General features: G+C 37.9%; 1 protein-coding gene across 1 annotated transcript in view; it reads right to left on the bottom strand.

Annotated features, from left to right (window-relative positions):
* Window positions 1–26,240, bottom strand: part of LOC101744455 (kinesin-like protein CG14535) — a 434,238-nt gene that overhangs the window by 304,647 nt on the left and 103,351 nt on the right. Inside the window, exon 4 of the mRNA XM_012689123.4 lies at window positions 11,387–11,751. Coding sequence (XP_012544577.1) covers window positions 11,387–11,751 — 365 coding nt within the window. The remainder of the gene's footprint in view (window positions 1–11,386; window positions 11,752–26,240) is intronic.

The raw sequence follows: 26,240 nt of genomic DNA, 5'->3' as shown, positions 1-26,240 counted from the left end.
CAAAAAATACAATTACAAAATAATAATAATAATGAATAATGAAAAGGCCAGGAGCGAACGCCTCATCCCTCTGTAGAAATCGATCTTACGTGTGAAAACCCTGGCGTATCGCCAACATATAGAATTATAGAGTGAAATTGGTACCGGTCCCAAGATTGAGAGACTACATAGATAAATTATCTGCTAAGACTAGTTCATCCCTATGTGATGTTACGATAGTAGAAAATGTACTGGTATATTTATTTTATTATTATTAATTTTCACGATAGTTGATGCTAATCTATCTCTATGTATTAGCCTCATCCGCTGACCTCCACTGAATATATATACATATTGTTACGCGCTGTGGTTCGGGATAAATAAAACTTCCACAGAAGTACAAATTAAAACTCTAATTAACACTTAAAGCACTTACAGAGCACTTTACAATTCGTAATTCGCTTCTTCCGCTTCGCTTCAGGTGATCCGTTCGCTGTTTCGCTTCGAGTAGATCCGATTACTAACTGCCTTCGTGGCATCTCTGTAACGCTTTTATAGTCGATACGACATCTCTGCAATCATCGAGAACATTCCCGGCAAGTCGAGTAGTTTCGATGTGTTTCCGCTACTTGATAATAGATAGCGTTGTACTTCTCGAGCGTTCTCGATTTTACCAGTTCTTTGATATTTGTTTCTGCTATTCGACGATAGATGGCGTAACATTAACATTTAAAAAAAATAAAAACAAACGTTATCGAAGTATGATTAAATATATTTATTTATAGACAATTCTCGGGTCCGTGGTTTATGTGAATATTATTACAAAACCAGTCAAACTAGACTTCACGACTTTCATAAAGTTTTTATCAAAAACGTGTGGCATGTGGCAAAAACGCTTAGATACTCACGCAAACACGGGCATTACTGATCGAGTGAGGATAGAAATAGGGCGTTCTCTCAAGGTGTAGTGTCTGAGCATATTTATATACTCGAAATGAAGGGAAGCCTTTGTAAAATTATATTAATTAAGGACTGTAACTAAATTGTTTGGATTTTTCGATGAAAACCGATAAGTAGACGCTCTATAATTTTCGAAACTTACTACCCAGCTATTCATAATCTTCATGTCACATCCGAGCGTCTCATAATGACCTCGATTCAAAGGAATACTTGACAATGAATACTTTTGTGATACTTCGGTGGGGGCTCTTCACAATGAGAGAGTTTTCGAGGACTTAATGATCTGATACTGAACTCTGCTTCGCATTGAATGCGAGAAAAGATTTTTGAATGAAAGTTTTCCTAAAGCGAATTCCCTTTGGAAATTTCCAGTCAAAATACGTTTTTGAATGCAATAACAAAGCGGGCTAATTTTTAAGCGTTACTTTATTATTATTTTGGATTAAATAGCCAAAAAAATTAGAAGCTGATGGTTGTTGGTCAGGTTGACTGTGTGTGTCGAGATTATAAAGATCTATCGAAGTTTCTAGGTGTCTTTAATGAAATCGAAATTTGGTAACGATAACTTTAGAAAATAATAATATTATTATAAAATCTATATCTATACTAATATTATAAAGAGGAAAGATTTGTTTGTTTGTTTGTTTCGAATAGGCTCCGAAACTACTGGACCGATTTGAAAAATTATTTTTCCATTAGAAGCCGACATTGTCCCTGATGAACATAGGCTACTTTTTTTAAAAAAAATTTTATTTATTTTTTGGTTTCATGTGTGTTTTAATGTTTCCGAAGCGAAACGAGGGCGGGTCGCTAGTACCCAAATAAAACTATAATAGTAAGTACACTAAGAAATAAGGTATTTCTGAACAATACTTGATGTTAATACATAACATAAACGACGTAACAATTTAAAATATGCAGGATATTTAACATATAAAGCTCGCCGGGTATATCGATCTCACCTCCCAAGACTTGCATATAAAGCTCCCAATACCTTGACCCGCATTTAACAAGAAGTATGGAAAATAGAGGAGAAATAACCGAAGAGTACTAATAGGGAACTAAATATCATTTTTCGTATTGGTTTATGAGACAACAGAGTATTTAAAAAATCTTACGTTACGGACGTTTTTTCCCGGTTAGGGTACCCCTCCGCATCGTCCCATAAGGAACTTTGTTTCAAAAAAATCAACTGATAATGTCGAAATTTAATACATTTGTGGAGACTGAACTGCTCTATAACACTTTTCAAGGTAGTCCCGACAATTTTCTCTTCTTCTTAAGGCCTTAAAAAAAATTCACTGCAAATCGGTGTTGACAAAATTAATTGTTAAAAGTAATGTTTTAAGCATAGTAATTAAGTCAGCTTACATGAGTTTCCTGTAACATTTTGATTAAAGCTAATTAATTATGCTATTTCTATGGTATCTCATTTATAGCATTGATTTTAAGAGTACGTTTTCCAAGTTTCCTGGTTGATGACACAACAATTAGATTGTAACAGAAAAAAAAAGGTATTTTTTTTATTATTTTTTACAAAACTACCTAGACTAATACTAATAAAGACAAACAATATTAATCTATTCTCAATTTGACCACAGGCTATAAGTAATAAGAAAAGTTTGACAATAAACAAATAGATGCGTGCGTGTGTGTGTCAAATACATCGTAGTGTATGTAATGTTTTTTTTTATTGATGTAATATATTTTTATAATTATAATTAAAAAAAAAAAAAAAAAATTATTTATTTCTTAGATGGATGGACGAGCTCACAGGCCACTTGGTGTTAAGTGGTTACTGGAGCCCATAGACATCTACCACGTAGATGCGCCACCCACCTCGAGATATAAGTTCTAAGATCTCAGTATAGTTACAACGGCTACCCCACCCTTCGAACCGAAACGCATTACTGCTTCACGGCGGAAATAGGCGGGGTGGTGGTACCTACCCGTTCTGCACTCCTTCTCTATATTCTCTATACGTGAGGGAAATTTCATACTCCTCCGTCTGTTGTTTACAATTTTCGTAAAAAGGTAAAAAGTTTTTGCTTCACGTATTAATATATAGATAGAGTATATAATTATTGATTACATATAATAACTATTTACTAATTAACGAACGGATAAAGAACTGAAATAAATACTCCTTGAACCGGGAACCTCCTCCTTCATGGTTATTGGAAGAATGTTAATAAAACATTTCGAAACATGAACGGGAAAAAAAAACCGACGTGTAGTAGCTTTGCACTCGATTTTATTGCACTTTTTACGGCATCGTGTATTCAGTAACAGGTTTTCAAAGCGTTCGTGACCGCGGGCCTCCCGTGTGGAGACGTCAGTCTTTCCGACCGATTGTAATTAATTAGCAACCAGCTCGGACCACGTCTGATGTGTCCGATTAACGAGAAGTATAATATTTGTAAGTGGGATATTTACTTACTTTTATTACGACTGGCCACGATCCCCTGTGATCTACAGTATTAGTAATTAAATGAAGATTGGCAACTGGATACTGGTGGTAGGACCTCTTGTGAGTCCGCACGGGTAGATACCACCACCCCGCCTATTTCTACTTGAGGCGTGGGGCAGCCGTTGTAACTATACTGAGACCTTAGAACTTATATCTCAAGGTTGGTGGCGCATTTACGTTGTAAATGTCTGTGAGCTCCAGTAACCACTTAACACCAGGTGGGCTGTGAGCTCGTCCACTCGTCTAAGCAATAAAAAAAACTGAGTCTCTGGCCTACAGCAAATATCCTGTTAGTCAAGTCCCGTATACAGCTCCCAATTTTACTCAGGATACATGTACGTAACTAGCACGTAGATACTTATCACATCCACAATGTGTTGATAAATTAAAAAAATGTAACCTTTAAACCTGATTGGTCTATAAATACGATCTCCCATTTTCACCTTCGTTATCTAAACTGTAAGATTAGATATAATTAAGTTTTTTTTAGCTTAGCTACACTTCGAAGAACAAGCAATGTAACTTGAAAATCTAAGTTGAAAAAATATAGTATATAAATAACCTGAATCGACTCTAACCCAATTCAGTTTCTGATTTTTCCATCAAAAAAAAAAAACAAATCAAAACAATCGTCTAGCTGGCGTTTTGTCGGCCGTAACAGAACCCGATTTCTATTCCATACATTCTATTTTTGTTGAAGTTTTAACACTGGTCTATTTTAAAACAATTTTGCCCGGAGATTTGCGTGTTTGTAAACTTCGATGAAATTTGTTGATTGACACAGTAAATTCTACAAATTATCTAATACGTTAAAAATTTCTATTCTATTCTATTCTATTCTATCAGCCAATGGACGTCCACTGCTGGACATTGGCCTCCCCCAAGCTTCACCACAAAGACTGGTCCTGCGTTGCCTGCATCCAGCGGATCCCCGTGAACCTCAATAGGTCGTAGGCCCACCTTGTGGGAGGCTTACCTACGCTACGTCTTCCAGTACGCGGTCGCCACTCAAGATCCTTCTGGGCCCAACGGCCATCCGTTCCGCGAGCAATGTGTCCTGCCCACTGCCACTTCAGTGTCGCAATCCTTTGGGCTATGTCGGTTACCATGGTTTTAATAATAACTAGAGGTCCCGCAGTAGTCGAAATTCGACTATAATTGGAATTGTAAGTGTACATACTTACAATTCCATTTACTATTATGATTGTATTTTATACTTCTATAAAAAAATATTAATAAAGACAAACAATATTTAATCTATTCTCAATTTGACCACAGACGTCAAGAACCAAAGTTTGACAATAAATAGTATGCATGCGTGTGTGCGTCAAATACATGGTATGTAGTGTGTGTAATGTTTTCTTTATTGATTTAATGTATCTTTTATGCATTATTAAAAAAAATATGAGCATTGTGCACTTCTTCTCTGTATTCTCGATAAGTGCGAGAAATTTCATACTCCTCCGTCCGCGCAATTTTCGTAAAAAGGGATACAAAGTTTTTGCTTCACATATTAATATATAGATAAACGTTTATTTTACTCATCACAAACAAAATATACATCCGTTACACAATCATTTTACAAATAGCAACTGCTGTGGTTGTGGATTGCTGGGGTCCGTGGCAAGCAGATACGCCTGCATACATTAATATTACAATACTTTTATCCTGATTATTCATCTCGTTTCCAGTTGCCCTAATAAGACATGGAGTAGATTTAAAACTAAAATAACCCACTGAGGTATTCGCTGGATCTTCTCAGCGGGTCGCGATTCTGATGCGGTGGTTGGTTCAGCTAAGCATTATTCTTGCTAGAGCAGTTATTAGCAAACTCTCTAAGACTAAACCCATTGAGTTCGCCATCAGTGACGAAGAAGTCAGAATAGAGGCTATTGGCAGATAGGTAGGCGAAAGAAAAATAATGTTTTATCTATCGTCAGGTATCTCTTCGTCACTAACTCAAAAAATTGAGATCTCGTAACGAACGAAATACGTACCTAACAATTTTTCACGATTTCCATTTTAAAGGAATCTTCTTCTTTTTCTCCACCTTAACCCACTAGGTGGGGTCGGCACAGCTAATTTTTCTCTTCCATTCTCTTCTATCAGACGTCATCTCAACACTCACTCCTCTCCCTCATATCGTCATTCACACACTCCATCCATGTCTTCTCTGGCCGACCTCTTCCCCCTCTATCTTGCACTACCATTTCCATACATCTTCCATTTTCAAGGAATAACATCGTGTAATAAAAATCAAACACGCAAAATTATAAATTGCGTAATTACTGATGGTAGGACGTCTTGTGAGTCCGCACGGATATGTATCACTACCCTGCCCATTACTGCCGTGAAGCAGTAATTCGTTTCGGTTTGAAGGGTAGGACAGCCATTGTACTCTAAAAACAGAGACCTTAGAACTCATGTTTCAAGGTGGGTGGCGGCAATTACGTTACTGATATCTACGGGCCCTTGTAACCACTTTCTACCAGGCGGGTAATGACCTCATTCACGGGTCTACACATTAAAAAAACCTACTTCAGCCACTAAACGGTTTTTTTTTTTTATAGCGCGAATCTGTCTCTCCTTTTGTTTAATAAAATTAAGCATTAAATTATCTGTCGACAATATCACGGCACAATAAAAGCAGCCTATTAATATGATGGTACATTCACTCGTGTGATGGCCATGTAACTTGTATTTTGCATAATTGATGCGCTCGGCTATGGCTAAGAGGATTAAGTTAGGCCGTTTTGGGAGTCGGCCTACCACTACACGTATTTTGGAAGTGTGTTTCACGACATTAAAGGCTTTTCCATTTGAATATCACGGATTATAATTGGCTGAGATTATTTATCTTCTACTTATTTAGGAACAAATAAATAATAATTATCTTTGTTCGTCTGTCTGTCTACTTGTTCTCTGCGCTTTCCAAAGTTATTTATTAATTCGATCATATATTTGGTACAGTTGTGTTTGATTGCACACTAAAAACATAACTAACATTGAAAATAAGTATAATTTGAATATCGGCGGTTTTATCGCTAAAAGCGATCTCTCGCAGCCAAAAGTTTTTATTTACTGAAAATCTGAAAAGCCTACGGTAGATACGCGTATGTTGAGGTGTACTATTACTAAAAATAAAGTGTGAATAAAATATGAAAGGTCAAGTCTTAAGACGCATAAAAATAATTTTTTTGGTGGTAGGACCTCTTGTGAGTCCACACAGGTAGGCACCACTGCCCTGTCTATTTCTGCCGTGAAGCAGTAATGTCTTTCGGTTTGAAGGGTGGGGTAGCCGTTGTACTATACTCAGACCTTAGAACTCATATCTCAAGGTGGGTTGTGGGTTGGGTGGCGGTATTTACGTTGTAGATGTCTGTGGGCTCCGGTAACCACTAAACACCATGCGGGCCGTGAGCTCGTCCACCCATCATAGCAATAAAAAAAAAAATCATTCAACTTTATGCCAAAAAATCGGACAATATTAAATCACGATATACTACGTAACACACTTTTCGAAAACGGGAAAGCCCATGGTAAAAAGCAATTGGAATATCGACCTCACATCACAAGGCGAATGTTAATCCCGTTTTATACCTGAGAACCACTTGGTAATACCATGAGTAAAACTAGCTTACCAAGTATCATGAGCGAAGGATTGGAAGTAGCAGTCATAACCCAGGGACGGTAATGTAATAAACACAAACACATTTTCAGAGCCTTTTATAAAGCCTCTAAGCTATTTACAAAATTAAATTCCAGAAAAAAAATATCTAAAAAAGTTTATAAGCTTAACTTGACGTACAAACAAAGAGAAAATTTTAAAACAATGCGCTCGTTAACTCGTGTTTCTTTGAATATATTTTATACCAAACACCTGTTAGACTCGACTGGTTCGGAGAAGTTTGAAAAGTGAGAATCCGATCTTCTTAAAGCTTATCACATTTTAACAGGTGGGTATTTTTTCTTCGATTTTTGCGAGTCGTAGATGTGATCAAAAACACCAGATTAAAACGTTAATATATTTATGAATTATTTTTAACAGGTGAGTTTACTATATAAAAAAAAATTCGGTTGTCTGTAAAGTCGGTTTACTGACGATAGTTGAACGTGACAACGTCATAAGAATTTTGATATTTATTGATTGAAGATATTTTGTATGGACAATTGACTCCACATTCACTTTTCACTGAATTTCATACTTGACGAAAACATGTAAATGTATTATTGTATAGCAGCTGTCCACGCGGATGCATCGCTCACTCAAGTAGGAAAGAGACAGATGTCGAACGCTGCCGAACGCGGAGGCCGATTGTGCCTATTTGTCGCTCGTTGCGCGCTCACGCTTGCACTTCAAGCCTTAAATGGAACGCCTCAGAGCGAGGTAACGCCGCATGAGTCATGTTTTTTCGTGCGTGCAGCCGGCTCCATCGAATTATAAGACGTTGTCACGTCAATAATGTGTTATGGAATTTTAAATTTTATTCCTTAAAATACTTAACAGTTAGAATTCGAAATAGGGAGGTGATGCTCTGTCTCTTTCCCGAAAATTTAGTGCTGACAAAAAACTTGTGCTGCGCTCTCAAACGCTGACGTCATTGTGTATAATTATGCGAGTTTTATTAATAACGAAAATGATTGATGAATTTCCAAATATTGCAACAGATTTAAGCACCTATAAGCCTTTTCACTTCTGGAATACAAGACTGCTTCGGATAAGAAACAGATTTCTTTTTTATTGCTTAGATGGGTGGACGAGCTCACAGCTCACCTGGTGTTAAGTTGTCACTGGAGCCCATAAACATCTACAACCTAAATGCGCCACCCACCTTGAGATATAAGTTCTAAGGTCTCAAGTATAGTAACAACGACTGACCCACCCGTCAAACCTAAACGCATTACTGCTTCACGGCAGAAAATAGGCTAGGCGGTGGTACCCACCCGCGCGGACTCACAAGATATCCTACCACCAGTAATTACGCAAATTATAATTTTGCGGGTTTGATTTTTATTACACGATGCTATTCCTTCACCGTGGAATTCAATCGTGAACAAAAATAGGATCATAATAAAGAATAAACTTTCAACTCAAAAGTCGTAGTAACGGAGTTAGTACAATCGAAATGTTACTCTTCATATCATAGATTCAGTTCATCACATTAATATTCATATAAAGTGCTGAAAATCCGGGCGACTATATCCCGGCTTATTTCATTGCGAGAGGACCGACTATTGTTTAAATGTTAATTGCATTTGCATATTGCTAATGTATTGATTAGCTGACAGCAGTTTTAGCTCTCGTACGCTAATTAGTTACCGTTGTATGTTCAAACTCGGTTTCTATCGATTGTTTTTTTGCATTTGACTTAACTTTTGGAACAGTATATTTTTTATTTTTTTTTACTGCTTAGTTGGGTGGACAAGCTCACAGCCCACCTGGTGTTAAGTGGTTACTGGAGCCCATAGACATCTACAACGTAAATGCGCCACCCACCTTGAGATGTAAGTTCTAAGATCTCAGTATAGTTACAACGGCTACCCCACCCTTCAGACCGATACACATTAGTGCTTCATTATAAGACTAACAGTAAATGTTTTCAAAAAAAATCTTTCATTTAAACACTATTGTAGGTTTATTTATTTATTTGTATTCTACTATGTCAGAAGGAGTTTTATGAAGGAGTAAAGAACAAAAATGTAATTGTAAGACAAAAGTTAAGCGAACTGCGAAATGCGAATGTGTAGAAAGGGATTTATCATACAAAAATATTAGTTACCTATATATAATTAACAAACCTATTGCCACCTGGTATTTTTATTTATTTATTTGCCCTTTTAAGCAAACGAAAATTTGGCCCACCTAATGGTGAGTGATTACCGTCGCCCATGGACGTCAGCAATGCCAGGGGCAGAGCCAAGCCGCTGCCTTCCAAATATTGAATGGCGTAGGCTATGGACACGACAATGTCAATGTAGCGCCCATCATGGGACATGAAGCCGAACTATTGTATGATGTACGAGCGTCCTACCCTCCTAATCGGATCAAATATGTAGCACAGGCTAATAGGCAGAATTATGTTACCCGTCGTGGCTCAGTACATAGCCTAACAAAAGTTTTTGGAACGAAGTTCCCTAATGGGACGATGCGGAGGGGTACCCTAACCGGGAAAAAACGTCCGTAACGTAAGATTTTTATTAGTAATGCACACACTAACTCTTATGCAAACAACCGTGAATGAAGTGTACCACAATAAGTTCGCACGTTACCGAATGCCCGCTGGTTGTTGCGAAACCTCCAGTTTTATTTTCTTTATACCTCAAATAGAACTTAAAATTAATATTTTTATAATAAGGAACTTTGTTCCTATCCGGTGTCCCACGACACCACACATCTTTTTTTTATGATCGTCGCGTGTAAAACCGATTGCTGGCGTGGCGACGCATGTCGTGGCGACGCGTCGCCATGCGTAAGCGACTGTTTCCTAATATCAATATTTTATTTTTCATTATGCCACACGAATTTCCTGTCGTAAACTATCCCTTAAAATTATAACAATGTTTCTTCACATCTGCCAGCCTTCCCGCGATGGCTCATTTTTCTTACCTAAATAGATATAATATTATTCATTTAACGATAACATTATGAAAATCCGGACGAAAAATTCCACATAATACAAAAAGCTTTCGAAATGTTTTGTGTTAGTGGAACAAAAAGCTCCTTTGAAACAATAGATAAAGTTTTGAAGCAGATCGTTGATACAGTCACTTTGGATCGTTTCGTATTTTAGCTGAATGTTCGCGGGAAAATAACTTTACGTTCAATGATAAAGAAATAACGAATATAATTTTAATTATTTTAATGATGTTGAGTTTTAATATTTAAATAATTCATTCATAAAAATTATGAAAAAATGAGAAAATTTGTGTGATCATATATCAGAAAGCAGAATATAATTTTGTTTACAGACGAAAAAGATCTTTGTAAATATTATTTAGGGCTATCACACCTTTCAACAGCTAATGAGGTTTTTATTCTAATTGATTTATCTCAATTGCCTAAAATAACGGCAAGATAATGGAAAGCATATGTGAATGAAGATTTTATGGATATCTAAGAGGTTAATTTAAGTTCAGTTCGTACTAGTAACTTCATTAAAGTGTAAGTTAGTAAGAAACATTTTCTAAACGTGATACCCGTAAACAAAGTCGCTTAAACAATAATAAAATTATACTTTAAATTATTCTTTAGGTAATTATAATATATTATGTTATATTAAAAAATAAATTTAAAATACTCGTAGCATATTATAAATGATTTAACGATAAAAATAAAATCTTTAAATTGTGTTTTTAGGTAATTTTTATGATTATGTTTGCACTCCGCACTATATTTATTTGCAAATCTATATAATATATAAAAATGAATTGCTGTTCGTTAGTCTCACCAAAACTCGAGAACGGCTGGACCGATGTGGCTAATTTTGGTCCTGAATTATTTGTGTTAGTCCAGAGAAGGTTTAAAAGGTAGATAAATATGAAAATGCTCGGAATTAAATAAAAATAACAATTTTGTTTTTCCTTTGATGTGTCCCCCGTCGGACGGGTTCCTTTTGTTTTGTTTTAAGTTTATTTTATACAAAAGCTTAGGTCTTTTATTTATCGACTGAGGCACTACTAAGTCTGCCGGGTCAGCTAGTATACAATAAATATCATTATTTTATAACTTTAAAATAAAGTTACTACGAGTATTCACGGCTCTGTACATAAAATGTTTCACATTAAATTGGTGTATAATTCTTCATTACACTACTTATAAATATTAGGCTTTAATAAAACTAAAGATCTCTTGGATTCTTGTCATTGTTCACTGAACATATTGCAATATATGCGTCCTAAAAATTCACTAATCGTTAGTGAATTACCGCGAAAAACGCGTCGGGAAACAAAAATGAATAATGTAAGTTAATAACTCACCTGTTTCCGGGCTGGGGGTATCCAGTAATCCTATCCTTCCTTCGCCTCCGGCACTCATCCCTCACGCCACTGTCACGTATCGTATGATATTTCGGTTGATAACTTTCAAGTTGCGTGTATAAACGCGCGCGTGGCGCCGGCGAAGGGCCCCGTTGCGTCATAGAGCCCCCTGTACCGTACGGGGCGACGTTCTCAGCCGCACTGATGGATGCCAGCCTTTCTGCCGCGCCCGGCCGACGTTTATCCTCCATGAAGGCCACTCGCGGCGGCTTCGGTTGCATTAGGCTGATTTTCTTTTTTTTCGCGGTCGAAGCCACGTAGAAGAAGTAACCGTTGCGGTCCATTTTCGGAGCTGTCGCTTTCACCTGTAAAGTAAATTTAAAAAACGCATATCGATTATTTCGGCAAGGCGGGTAAAACGGTAATTAAGTTTTGATTAGATTAAGTTTAAAGTTTAAAGCTTTGATTAGATTGAGTTATAATATTATTAGATAAGATTAAGTTTTGATTTTACTGGTGGTAGGACCTCTTGTGAGTCCGCGCGGGTAGATACCACCACCCTGCCTAGAGCCACCTTAGAACTGATATCTCAAGGCGGGTGGCGCATTTACGTCGTAGATGTCTATGGGCTCCAGTAACCACTTAACACCAGGTGGGCTGTGATCTCGTCCACCCATCTAAGCAATAAAAAAAAAAGATCTCAATTTAGAACACATTTACGATTTAATTTCGCATTTTCTTATTTAAAAAAAAAACCGTTTTAGGCAAAGTAGCAAACTGCCCACCTGATGGTGAGTGGCTACCGTCGCTAATGGATGTCAGCAATACTAACGGCAGAGCCAAGCCGCTGCCTACGAATTTCCTACGATGCGAACATTTCTACAGAATTACATATTAGATTCTAAGTGAAAATGAAAATAAAAATCTGAGGTCAGGTAACAGTCAGGTTAGTGAGTTTTTTTTTTACATTGTATTAAATTATATACAGGGCGTTAAATGTGTACAAGTGATCATTTATTAAACAATGACTATGGTGTAGCCTCACGTCTTTTTATGTCATTATATTATTATTAACAACTTTTCGAATACAATATGGTTTTCGTCATAGACCTATATTATAGCTTTTCGTTGTCCCACTGATAATGTCAATAAAAAACGTCAGATTAAATGACAAAAGTAGTTGTCTATTTTGATGTGAATTCATTGTATTTTATTGTATTAAGCACAAGTGTTTAATTCAGTGCAATACAATTGAGTATTTCGAAAATTATAATTCACATAAAGTTTGTTCCTTATTGATCAACACGTAGCCAATATAAGACCTGGAAACGTTTTTTATTGCTCTTATAGGCAGACGAGCATACGGCCCACCTGACGGTGAGTTGTTACCGTCGCTCATGGACATCAGGAATGCCAGGGGCACAGCCAAGTCACCACCTTCCGTTGTTCGAACCACTCGACGTTGTTAAACAAAGAAGCCAGTAGTCTTTTTTTTTATTGCTTAGATGGGTGGATGAGCTCACAGCCCACCTGATGTTAAGTGGTTACTGTAGCCCATAGACATCTACAACGTAAATGCGCCACCTACCTTGAGATATAAGTTCTAAGGTCTCAGTATAGTTACAACGGCTGCCCCACCCTTCAAACCGAAACGCATTACTGCTTCACGGCAGAAATAGGCAGGGTAGTGGTACCTACCTGTGCGGACAGTAATTAAGCAAATTATAATTTTGCGGGTTTTGATTTTTATTACACGATGTTATTCCTTCACCGTGGAAGTCAATCGTGAACATTTGTTAAGTACGTATTTCATTAGAAAAAATTGGTACCCGCCTGCGGGATTCGAACACCGTTGCATTGCTGGTGGTACCTAGCCGTGCGGACTCACAAAAGGTAGTACCACCAGTAAAAATATATAGTAAAAATAAATAGCCTTGAATTGATCATGACATATCAATCGCGAAGACAGATGTGCGAAGATCAAAATATGAAACCTTTTTGATACGAAAACTTTTAAGCTCAATAAATCGAACATTAAAATTTCCACTCGTAAACTTTATTGAGTTCGTTCTGAAGACGACTTGACGACTCTCAGTTTTGATTGGAACATAAAGTTCTGTGGTATGGTATCAGAATGTTCCCTATCATTCTTCGTTTATTAAGTCCCGCAGGCGGGTACCAATTTTTCTAATGAAATACGTACTCGACAAATGTTCACGATTGACTTCCACGGTGAAGGAATAACATCGTGTAATAAAAATCAAACCCGCAAAATTATAATTTGCGTAATTACTGGTGGTAGGACCTCTTGTGAGTCCGCGCGGGTAGGTACCACTGCCCCGCCTATTTCTGCCGTGAAGCAGTAATGCGTTTCGGTCTGAAGGGTAGGGCAGCCGTTGTAACTATACTGAGATCATAGAACTTATATCTCAAGGTGGGTGACGCATTTACGTTGTAGATGTCTATGGGCTCCAGTAACCACTTAACACCAGGTGGGCTGTGAGCTCGTTCGCCCATCTAAGCAATAAAATAAAATAAAAAGTTTTTATTGGCGGTTGACGAGTTTTAAATACAACTAAATACATTATTTTTAATTTTTGATACATTCCTAACGAAAAATATTAACATGAACTTGAACAAAATTTCAAATCAAATTTTGAAATGACATTAAGGTCGGATATCCTTTTGTATTCACATCTGGTCATATCGTAATACGTAAGATCAGATAAGATTTATTAAGATTAGATTTATCGGATATTGTGCAAAAAAAAATCACAATAAACCTAATAAAACCTGACCTTGCCCTTACTAATTTAAATCAACACAAAACACGTTGAGACGTAGAAAAGACGTTTAAAGCTACTAATACAAGATAGTAATCTATAATCTATATTAATACGTGAAGCAAAAACTTTGTATCCCTTTTTACGAAAATTGCGCGGACGGAGGAGTATGAAATTTTCCACACTTATAGAGAATATAGAGAAGAAGTGCACAATGCTAATATTTTTTTTAAATAATGCATAAAAGATACATTAAATCAATAAAGAAAACATTACACACACTACATACCATGGATTTGACGCACACACGCATGCATACCTACTATTTATTGTCAAACTTTTGTTCTTGACGTCTGTTGTCAAATTGAGAATAGATTAAATATTGTTTGTCTTTGTTGATATTTTTTATAGTGTAGTCTTCGCGAAATTTGTGATTATAGAAGTATACAATACAATCATAATAGTGTACAAACTTACAATTCCAATTAATTATAGTCGAATTTCGACTACTGCGGGACCTCTAGTACATTTAATTAGACAGTCAATAGTGCATCGGACTTTAGCTTACACACGTTTGTATTTATATGTAGGTCACGTTTGTAAGCTTGAATCAAGAGATATGCGAATAAATGTTACATGACGATTTAAATCTTTCATATCCAACCGCGCAATTCGTAACTGGTAATTTCTGTCGTCTTCTAAAAAGTATGTATCGGAATTCAAACTGATTTTTAATTTTTTTAATTCACCGAATAATCATTACCTTGTTTTGGTGACAGCGACATAAAAATAATGTGTAGTAAATTAGCGTTTCAACAATAAATACATTTACTTTGTGTAACAATGTAACAGACATTTTGTGCTTGCCAATTCACCTTTGTGGAGAGAGAGACTGAATGGATACGATATATTAACACACCGCTGCGAAGAACTAACAACAGCGTGTACAAGTTGTGAATAATAATAATATAAAAAATATAATTATATTGAAAAACATGTTTGCTTATTTAATCAAATATTTAGTTTTTATTCAAATATTCAAGAAAAAAAAATTTTTTCAATAAATTTTATTCATACAGTTAAAAAGAATTTTTGAACCCTTAATAATTTTACATCAATATTAGCGGGACTGCATTTCTATCATACATCGAAAAAGGCTTAAGTAGACGTTAGGGATAATCAGTATGTTACTGTTGATGGGCTGTTAGTTATTTTAGTGCTGAGAAAAAACGTCTAGCCCCTGATTTGCTCACTTTCTCATTTGAACCCGACCCAGACGACTTACCATAGAGCCACGGTCGCACTAAGCACGTCATTTTGGATCTGCCCCATCCACTCTCGATGTATTCCGAATTACCAAGCACCTTGCACCGTTCTCTTCAAATGCGATAAAGACTTCGGCGTGTAACATAACCCGCAGACAAAATCTGCTGAATTTCCCACTGGATCTTCTCACTGCGTCGCGATTCCGATCAGGCTGAGCACCTTTTTTATTGCTTATGTGAGTGGACGAGCTCACAGCACACCTGTTGTTAAGTGGTTACTGGAGCCCATAGACATCTACAACGTAAATGCGCCACACACCTTGAGATATAAGTTCTAAGGTCTCAGTATAGTTACAACGGCTGCCCCACCCTTCAAGCCGAAACGCATTACTGCTTCACGGCAGAAATAGGCGGGGCGGTGGTACCTACCCGTGCGGAATCACCTACCACCATTAGCTCGCGTACCAGTTAGGTGGAGTCGGAATAGTTCCTCGTTTTTTTTTCCTACCTAAACTGATAGCCTTGAGAGGCTATTTCAGCGTAAACTTAACTAGTAGGTGAGCTCATGGGGCTCAAACCGCAGCGATGCTAACACTGTCCCTAGCAAGAGCAGTGCTTCGCAGAATCTATCACCGCGACCCACTGAGAAGATCTGGCGAGAAACTCAGTGAGCTAAGTCCCTCGAGGTATACTTTTATATCTAAAATCACGAAATTAAAAGATTAATCGTTCTTAACGTCTGTGTGTTAGCAACTGTCACAACACGATGATATTATCGCGGCTTCGCCCGCGGCGTCTTTCTGAATGCTAACTGCCCGCTCACAGCTAGCAAAGGATGTATCTCGCGCATCTGTGTGCCGCATCTACTTTGATTCCCGGTACTGAGGACAGCCTCCAGGTGTTTTTCTCTACGATTTAGATTGCAGCCATGCTCACAGAGAACCGTTTTTGTATGTTGATAATTGAGATGACTAGAATGCGTTTCAAGTTTTTAAACAAGCCCGTCTTACGTGGTCGCGGACAATCAAAGTAGTGGATGTATTTAGAAATTTCACTATTAGTATTGTTAACATAATTAACGGCCGTCTGGTGTAGTGGTAAGTGACATGGTCACTACACAAGGGGGTCGCGGGTTCGAAACCCACCAAGGGAAGATATTTTTATGATAAATATAAAATGTATTTCCAGGGTTATGGATGTATATTAAATATACCTATGTATGTGTATAATAAAAATCTTACATTTATTTCCGTTACCTGGTACCTGTAACACAAGTTCCTTACGAACTTAGCACGAGACCATTTAACTTGGCGTGATTGTTAGTAAATATTTATTTATTTATATATATGACTAGCCGCACTCGCCCGCTTCGCTGGGCATTTAAAATTAACATTATTATTTATTGTCATTTTTATTAGGGAGTCCCAAACTCATATAAATGTTAGCCTATCCATTAAGTACATGTATTTTCTACGTGGATACCAAGTTTCAAGTCAATCGGATGCATGGTCCTGTAGCTATAACGGAACATCCGTAAAAACCACTATAGATTTATATATTAGTATAGATAAGATTATAGCTACTTGCTAATGAATTATAGACGCAGTCTTGACAGGACAAAGGATTGAGGACAGATGATTCTTGTCGTCCCATGTTCAATCAACTCAAGAAAAGATTAAAAGAAAACATTATCCCGAAACCCAATTAAAAACCATATTTTTTATTGCTTATGTTGGTGGACTAGCTCACAGCCCACCTGGTGCTAAGTGGTTACCGGAGCCCATAGACATCCACAACGTAAATGCTGCCGCCCACCTTGAGATATAAGTTCTAAGGTCTCAGTATAGTTACAACGGCTGCTCCACCGAAACGCATTACTGCCTCACGGCAAAAATAAGCAGGGTGGTGGTATCTACCCGTGCGGACTCACAAGAGGTCCTACCACCAGTAATTACGCAAATTATAATTTTGCGGGTTTGATTTTTATTACACGATGTTATTTCTTCACTATGGAAGTCAATCGTGAACATTTGTTGAGTACGTATTTCGTTAAAAAAATTGGTACCCGCCTGAGATTCGAACACCGGTGCATCGCTCAACACGAATGCATCGGACGTCTTATCCTTTAGGCCACGACGACTTGAATGACGAATTTTCAATAAAACTTTCATGCCTAATTTACCACCAGTAATAGTAATGTATGGATACTCTAAGCATTTCACCAACGAATTTGTTAGAAATCGTGACAATAACTACATAGATTCCTGGTAAATTTATCTCTTACACTTACCAAGCTTTGTTCTAACTGATACTCTCGCATATTTGCAGTGCTCCGTATAATCCCTATTGTAAACAGCGACCAGTGGACATTCGCAGGCGGAAGGGGGGTGTTTGTTCGCGGTCAACTGTTTGATGCAGACGGAATATCGAGGGGAAATGTACGATGCAATATGAAGACATTTTAAAACGCTGAAATTGATTTTAGTTATGTATCTTAATTTATTGTAGGTACCTATTTAAGCTATTTGCATCCTAAGATGTAAAATAATTTTAATAAAAATTAAAATGGAAAAGCGGGTTAGGAAGCTTTTTAATTAAATTATCTACTTGCGGCTCATGATGTCAGCGTCACACCATTATTTTAATATTTTTATAATCTTTGGCAAAGTAATTCTGTTATTTTGAAATATTTTTCATACGACTTGTATTCGACTAAATGGTAAATTTTTGATCAAGAGCGGGTAACACCGAATGAAGTTGCGTCTGTCATGGCGGCCGAACGTCAAGTCATTCTATTCTCCTATTGACAGCGATCGCGGTGGCCATTCATAAACCAATTGACTTTAAATCGCTTCCAGGTGAAGACCTCCTACCACTAGCACAGTCTTCAAACAATAGAGACCACTTCATGTCTCAATATGAGTGGCAGCTTTCACGGGATATGTATGAGCTCCAATGACTACTTGATAAGTGATTTGATGATAAAACATCCCCTATCACCGGCAACTCACAAAAAGTAGTTTTTATTTACACATTACTGGTGGTAGGACCTCTTGTGAGTCCGCGCGGGTAGGTACCACCGCCCTGCCTATTTCTGCCGTGAAGCAGTGATGCGTTTCGGTTTGAAGGGTGGGGCAGCCGATGTAACTATACTTGAGACCTCAGAACTTATATCTCAAGGTGGGTGGCGCATTTACATTGTAGATGTATATGGGCTCCAGTAACCACTTAACAGCAGGTGGGCTGTAAGCTCGTCCACCCATCTAAGCAATAAAAAAAAAACACACACACACAGATTAACGATTGGAAACTAACTACGTAGAAATAGAACAAATCGCTAATCCTATTCGAGTTCACTACCGAACCACTATCAAAGACAGCTGCTTGCCAATTACCGTGCGTTTTCAAAGCTTCTCTTTGTCTTGAATTTGTTTGTTCGTGTACTTCGTAGCCACATCGCGAAGAGCTCCACAGCACGAGTTATCTAAGCCGCAGATGGGTCTTGTTGCGTTGGCAGTTTTAAGTTACATATGTTTACACCGACATTCGTCGTGCCCAGTCTAAAGAACTAACTGTTGATATTCCTTATGGGATGTTTGAGATTTAAAGTTTGTTTGTACTGAATGTGAAATGTGAATGTATGAATTTCGTTTTTGATAAGACATAGGGGCGTTCGTATTTCGCTTATAAGGCACGTAGAATCAACGATGCTGATACTGCCTATGATTTTGTAAAATTAACTTAAGCGCCGTTCATTTCTGACATAATTTCTAAAAGGAAATGAGGCGTAATTAAGTGAGACGTGAATCTTGAGTCGAACGAATGCACCCGCTAAGCACGGGGGATATGTTAATGCATCTATTGCGTGATAGGCCTCATCAGAACAGGGTTGTCAGACATGAAAAATATTAAATACAATAATTTAGCGTATTTACGAATAGACTAGCCTATTTTTATTAGTTTGATATGTATCCCATGTGCACTGAGGAATTGCTTGAGATGATTCCGTTATCTCATTTTACTATCGCACCGACCGCCACTGGAGTAGAGTTCATAGATACTACCCAGAATCACTGCTTCATCCTTATGATATCTTTTTTGCAACGTACCATGCGGCTTTGGAATGTAGGTATGTTCGTAATGGAATCATTGAATGTCATTTACATTGGACTTCAAGACGTCGTATTGACTAGAATTTTTTCACATGCATCAAGTTTCAGTAATCTATATATATAAAAATGAATTGCTGTTCGTTAGTCTCGCTAAAACTCGAGAACGGCTGGACCGATTTGGCTAATTTTGGTCTTGAGTTATTTGTGGAAGTCCAAAGAAGGTTCAAAAGGTTAGATAAATATGAGAATACTCGGAATTAAATAAAAATAACAATTTAATTTTTCCTTTGATGTGTCCCCCGTCGGACGGATTTCTTTTGTTTGTTTTAAGTTTATTTCGTACAAATGTTAAGGTCTTTTATTTATCGATTGAGCCACTACGAAGTCTGCCGGGTCAGCTAGTTATATTAAAAAAATTAATAATAATAATGAGTCCGAAGCGAAGCAAGGGCGGGTCGCTAGTTATTAATATATTTCTGCACAACCCTGTCAGACAATGAGCCTTCAGATTTCTCCGATTATTCTGTGAGCGTTGCAGGCGATAAATCAAAACGGTGATTATGTAAAATGTCCGGTTAAATGTTGTTAAGGACCGATTCAATGCGCTCTCGGTGAATTTTCCGCGGATTTATAATATGTTGCAAGTTCTTTGTCATTATGATGTTTAATGTTGATTACAGGTTTACAGTTAAACTACCTAATAATATATAACGTGTAACATATTATGAGTAGCACACAGGCAAATCATGTATCTTATTATGTTGGTTAGTACCGTACAGTAGGTACCGGATTACTACGAGAAATGTTTAAATATTTTTCTCTTCTTCTTCTTATCAGCCCACAGACGTCCACTGCTGGACAAGGTGGGTGGCGCATTTACGTCGTAGATGTCCATGGGCTCCAGTAACCACTTAACATCAGGTGGGCTGTGAGCGTGTCCACCCATCTAAGCAACAAAAAAAAAAACATAGGCCTCCCCCAAGCCTCGCCACAAAGACCGGTCCTGCGCTGCCTGCATCCAGCGGATCCCCGCGAACCTCAATAGATCGTTGGTCCATCTTGTGGGAGGCCTACCCACGCTACGTCTTCCGGTACGCGGTCGCCACTCAAGAACTTTCTGGCCCCAACAGCCATCCGTTCTACGAGCAATGTTTTAGATTTTCTCAAAGTAATTATTGGTGGTAGGACCTCTTGTGAGTCTGCACGGGTAAATAGATAGCACCACCCCGTCTATTGAAGCAGATGCAGTAATGCGCTTCGGTCTGAAATCGGTATGACAATAAGGTTTCAACAATAAGGTTTCACCACATTGACCACTATAATATTAAAAATATTACCTTATTTCTTGCATAAATTGATGAATGAGACGAAAGTCCACCCGGTATTAAGTGGAAACTCGAGCCTATAATAAGGAACATTGGCTGTGCCTCCGTTACAGCTGATATCCATGGCCCACGGTAAAACCTTACAATCAGGTAAGCCGTTAGAACTTCTGTTTAGAAAGACAAAAATCGGGTGCCGGTAAGATCGAATCTCATAATGATATTTCGGTAGGTTTTTAGAGAAAGATGATGACTTCAAAACGGCTTCAATTCATATCAGACTTAGAATTTAATTTTATATGACTTCCAAAAAGCAAACCTAAGCCTTTAAGTTACAAAGGAATACCCATCTTAAAAGCTCTTTGAAACTTCGCGCCGACAAAGGAATTAAACTTTTTTTTCTTTTTAATAAGGCTGCGCCAAAGCTCTCCAATTTAGCAAGAACGCGGTGTATCGCAGAAATTGTTCACAGAGCTGCGCTCTGTTCCATGAAACCACAAATTGATATAATATATTTACTAAAACAGTTCAGACGGGCCGATGATTAAATGCTTAGGGCTTTTTTTCATCAAACTATTGCTACTGAAATCCGCAAACATGGAAGCCAAAGTTTCAATTATACTATTTAATGAAAGTCATTATGTTGCTCTAAATTTTGGAAAAAAAATTATGACCGGCCGACTGCCTGATGTCGATCCTCCTTGGGAATGCTTTTGTTGACCTTGGGCCTAGGTTGTATTGGCTTTAGCTCTTAGTCGCTTTTTACGCCCATGAGCTAAATTTGGATTGGGAGTATTCTTAGGCGCCCACCACATGCATACGTGGAAGGTTTTAGAGGAAGACCTAAGAAAAAATGGATGGATTGCGTGAAAGACGTTATGTGTAAGATTTGACGAAGAAATGATATATATTAGAGGTATATGGAAGGAGAAAACAGCGCCGACCCCAGGTGGGAGAAGGTCAGGAGAATGATGAAATATTTAAATTAAATATTTATAATAATAATAAATATTTATTTATTACTGGTGGTAGGACCTCTTGTGAGTCCGCGCGGGTAGGTACCACTGCCCTGCCTATTTCTGCCGTGAAGCAGTAATGCGTTTCAGTTTGAGGGGCGGGGCAGCCGTTGTAACTATACTTGAGACCTTAGAACTTATATCTCAAGGTGGGTGGCGCATTTACGTCGTAGATGTCTATGGGCTCCAGTAACCACTTAACACCAGGTGGGCTGGGCGCTCGTCCACCCATCCAGCAATAAAAAAAATATAAAAATAAATATTTAAGGTAAGTCCTACCTAAACCGAAACGCAGAGCTGTCTGGTGACCAGCTTATAAGGGCTCATGAGACGAGAACTACCACCGACCTCCCCATTTTTGCGACAGAGTAGTTAGCTGGAAGCATTTGGAAGGCTTGGAACAGCCGTGATACTATAGAGTTGAGACTTAAACCTCATGTTCGAAGGTCGTTATCGAGATTCACGTTTCGTTATCTATGTCTTAACACCACTATAAAAAAAAAAAAAAAATCACGTGTGGAACTCGGGGACTGCCGCGGTAAAGCTATTGCATAGAATTTTTTTTTTTTTTTAACAACTTATGCAATTATAATTAGACAATAATAATTTAATATTAAAACAATAATAAAATATGACCACGCTATATTTATAAACATTAACAAAAGCAAAACATTAACTGCCCCCTTCACACTCACGCGTGTTGAACGCGAGCTAGATGGAGTGGAGGGTGTCAGGTTTTATTTTCGTTACGGAATTTCTCGATTCGATCGCCACGTTCAAAGCCCGCTATAAAAGCTAGGCAATAGCTTAATAAAAAGCATTAAAAATATATTATACACACCGAACACATAACCGAAACAATCTAGGGATATTATTTTCATATAAAACATACCGCAACTTCGTTACGAACCAATCAGGCTACGGGCCCCGGGAAGGGTAAGTCACAACAAATTGATTGATTCAGACGGCCGAGAGAATCGCGTTACGAAATTTTCACGCGTCATAACAACGATGCTGCATCATACATCACGCTCGATTCCGACTTGTTTGAAGATAGAAATGTATGTACACATTGCATCCGATTTAGCGGGTTGTTGTGTAAACCATGTTTTGGTTCGTGTCCACGAAAATTCTCCGAATAAATAATATCGATTTCAATGGTAGGATAACGGTAAATTTTGGCAACGGAAGTTAAAATTGCGTTAACCACTTAAAATCAGATAGAACGTGAGCTCGTCCACCTGTCTAAGTAATAAAAATAGAAAAAGATGTGTGGTGTCGTGGGACACACTGGATAGGAACGAAGCTCCTTATTATAAGAATATTAATTTTAAGTTCTATTCGAGGTATAAAGAAAATTAAACGGTCATTCGGTAACGTGCGAACTTATTGTGGTACACTTCATTCACGGTTGTTTGTATAAGAGTTAGTGTATTGCGCAAACGAACGCTCTGAGATCGTGGACAATGAATGATAAAAAAATATGTTTTTTTTTGTACGTTATTACAAAGTTAAGTCGTACACTGTGTGCATTACTAATTTGTACGCTATTACAAAGTTAAGTCGTACACTGTGTGCATTACTAATAAAAATCTTACGTTACGGACATTTTTTCCCGGTTAGGGTACCCCTCCGCATCGTCCCATAAGGAACTTCGTTCCATAAAGGTCGGAAATAAGAAAACCCGAGATTAAATCGTAAAAATAGTTTTAATTATAATTATTTAAAAAAATATTTTAATTAAAAAACAAACAAAATCAATAAATCGTCACTCCAAAAATAATGTACACATCGCTACGACGCGTTCGATCGAGTGGAGTTAAGTGATTTTATCGGCTTTAATCAGGATTAAGTGAAGTTAATGAGTTAAGTAACTCGGTCGAGAACGCGGTTTCACGGGGAGGCACTTAACTTCGCTAATGCAATCTTAATTTATGCGACACTACCTTTAGTACGCGAGTAGGTTTAATTATATCATGATACCGCAATTTATAAGTAAATTGAAAGCGGCTTTTTTGTGCCCTGATGTTGCTGATGTCCATGAGCGACGATCACTAACCATCAGGTCGGCTGTGTGCTCGAATGCCTACAAAGGCAATACAACAATTTACTGACAAACAAGCAAGCTACTTTTTTTAGTTCCACATATGGTGTAGGTAAACTGAGACATTAACAATGTTAAATCGATGGTAATACATAAAAAAACAAAATTCATTTTCAGAAAATTTTAACGCATCATCCTTCTTTAGGATAAGGTCATAGTTCGATAGTAACAGATTCTTCTTCAAAACGAGGCTTGAAAAGAGTCTCAAGCTGAGACCTGGTAGTTTTGGCATTGTCAATGAACAAAGTGATTTTTGCAATCAACCGGAGAGCCGTGAGCTCTTCCTGCTATGGTGTATAGAAGGAGATTGGTCAGAAATTGGAGCTAGCCTCCGCTGAGGGGTAGAAGATCGAAGGACAGTGGTGGTTTAGGTGACTCCCAAAAGTAATCCTCCTCACTTTTCGTCGGAGCGTCTGCGCCATGCCCAGGATAGAAGCCAGGAGTGGTACGAGGAGCGACCACACTCAGCACTGCAACCAAACGCGCTGGGGATACTACTGCCATCAGCAATAACTTAAATGTATTAATTTTGCCTGTTTCAAAAATTTGCCTGTTTGAAATCGTCGTGGCCTGAAGGATAAGACGTCCGGTGCATTCGTGTTGATCGATGCACCGGTGTTCAAATCCCAGGCGGGTACCAATTTTTCTAATGAAATACGTTCACGATTGACTTCCACGGTGAAGGAATAGCATCGTGTAATAAAAATCAAACCGGCAAAATTATAATTTACGCAATTACTGGTGGTAGGACCTCTTATGAGTCCACACGGGTAGGTACCACCACCCTGCCTATTTCTGCCGTGAAGCGGTTTGGCTTGAAGGGTGGGGCAGCCGTTGTAACTATTCTTGAGACCTTAGAACTCATATCTCAAAGGTGTGTGGCGGCATTTACGCTGTAGATGACTAAGCTCGTCCACCTATATAAGAAAAAAATTTATTATAGATGGAGCTATTCATGAATATATTTCAGTATTATGTTGATAAATGTTCCAGTTTTTAAGCCTCGTTACAGTCACCCCACGCGATACGAATACAATAGAGTCTCATAGAGTCTCAGAGAGGTTTCATACTTACGAACGCTTCCCAAGTTAAGTTCTGCATGGTAGCAATGAACTTGAAAAAAACTTTTTGAACCTAAAAACAAAGCCTCAAATCGCATTGAATATCCACAAAATATAACTATATTAAAACAACAAAATGAAAACACACATTAAGTAACTAGAATAATGACTGTAATTTTTCAAAATGACAACACTGGAACCGAGCAATACTTCGCGACGTATGAACACAAAAGATGGCAAGTATTAATCTTGTATTGCCCTACAATCTGGGAGATTCAAGAGGCTTATTGTGAAACGGGCTTAAAATAATAACGTTCGAAACTCGATCGCACCCAGTCAAAAAGAGCTTAAGGACCTCAATATGTTAATCTAAAATAATTTCTATAACCGAACATTGACTTTATGAAAATTAAGTTTTTGTATTTTACAAATTATAAGGTTTTGAATAGCTTGTAACTTTTGATGGACAACATCCCCCACTTTTAAATGGAACGACCTAACTATAATAATATTAAAAAAACTACTTCCCACGGTGAAGGAATAACATCGTGTAATAAAAATGAAACCCGCAAAATTATAATTTGCGTAATTACTGGTGGTAGGACCTCTTGTGAGTCCGCACGGGTAGGTACCACCGCCCTGCCTATTTCTGCCGTGAAGCAGTAATGCGTTTTGGCTTGAAGGGTGGGCCAGCCGTTGTAACTATAATTGAGACCTTAGAACTTATATCTCAAGGTGGGTGGCGCATTTACGTTAGATGTCTATGGGCTCCAGTGACCACTTAACACCAGGTGGGCTGTGAGCTCGTCCACTCATCTAAGCAATAAAAAAAAAAAAAAAAAAAAAAAAAAAAAAAAAAAAAAAAAAACTTGACTTAGTGAGTTTATTTACTTTACTATCTCTAGTAAGGACCTCTGGACTGAATGTAATCAAATCCACATCGCGCAAGACATTTCCCATCGGAAATGGCGTTGGATAGTACACGCTGAAAGCAACAAGACAAGCAAGTCAACGCAGCATCATCGCTTTTCAGTGACAGTCGCGTGGTAAGAGAAAACCTGGTCGCCCTGCACACTCTTGGCGACGCATCGTGGAGAGAGATAAGGACTGCCAAACTGCTGCCAACTGCTGACCTGGAGTGATGATAAGGAGCAAGCCCAAAACGAGGTGAAGTGGAGACAACTTGTGAGG

This window comes from Bombyx mori, chromosome 12 (genome assembly GCF_030269925.1).
Source record: "Bombyx mori chromosome 12, ASM3026992v2".
NCBI classification, from domain to species: Eukaryota; Metazoa; Arthropoda; class Insecta; order Lepidoptera; family Bombycidae; genus Bombyx; species Bombyx mori.
Note: the sequence above shows the minus strand (reverse complement) of the source record. Positions and strands in the feature narration are given on the sequence as shown.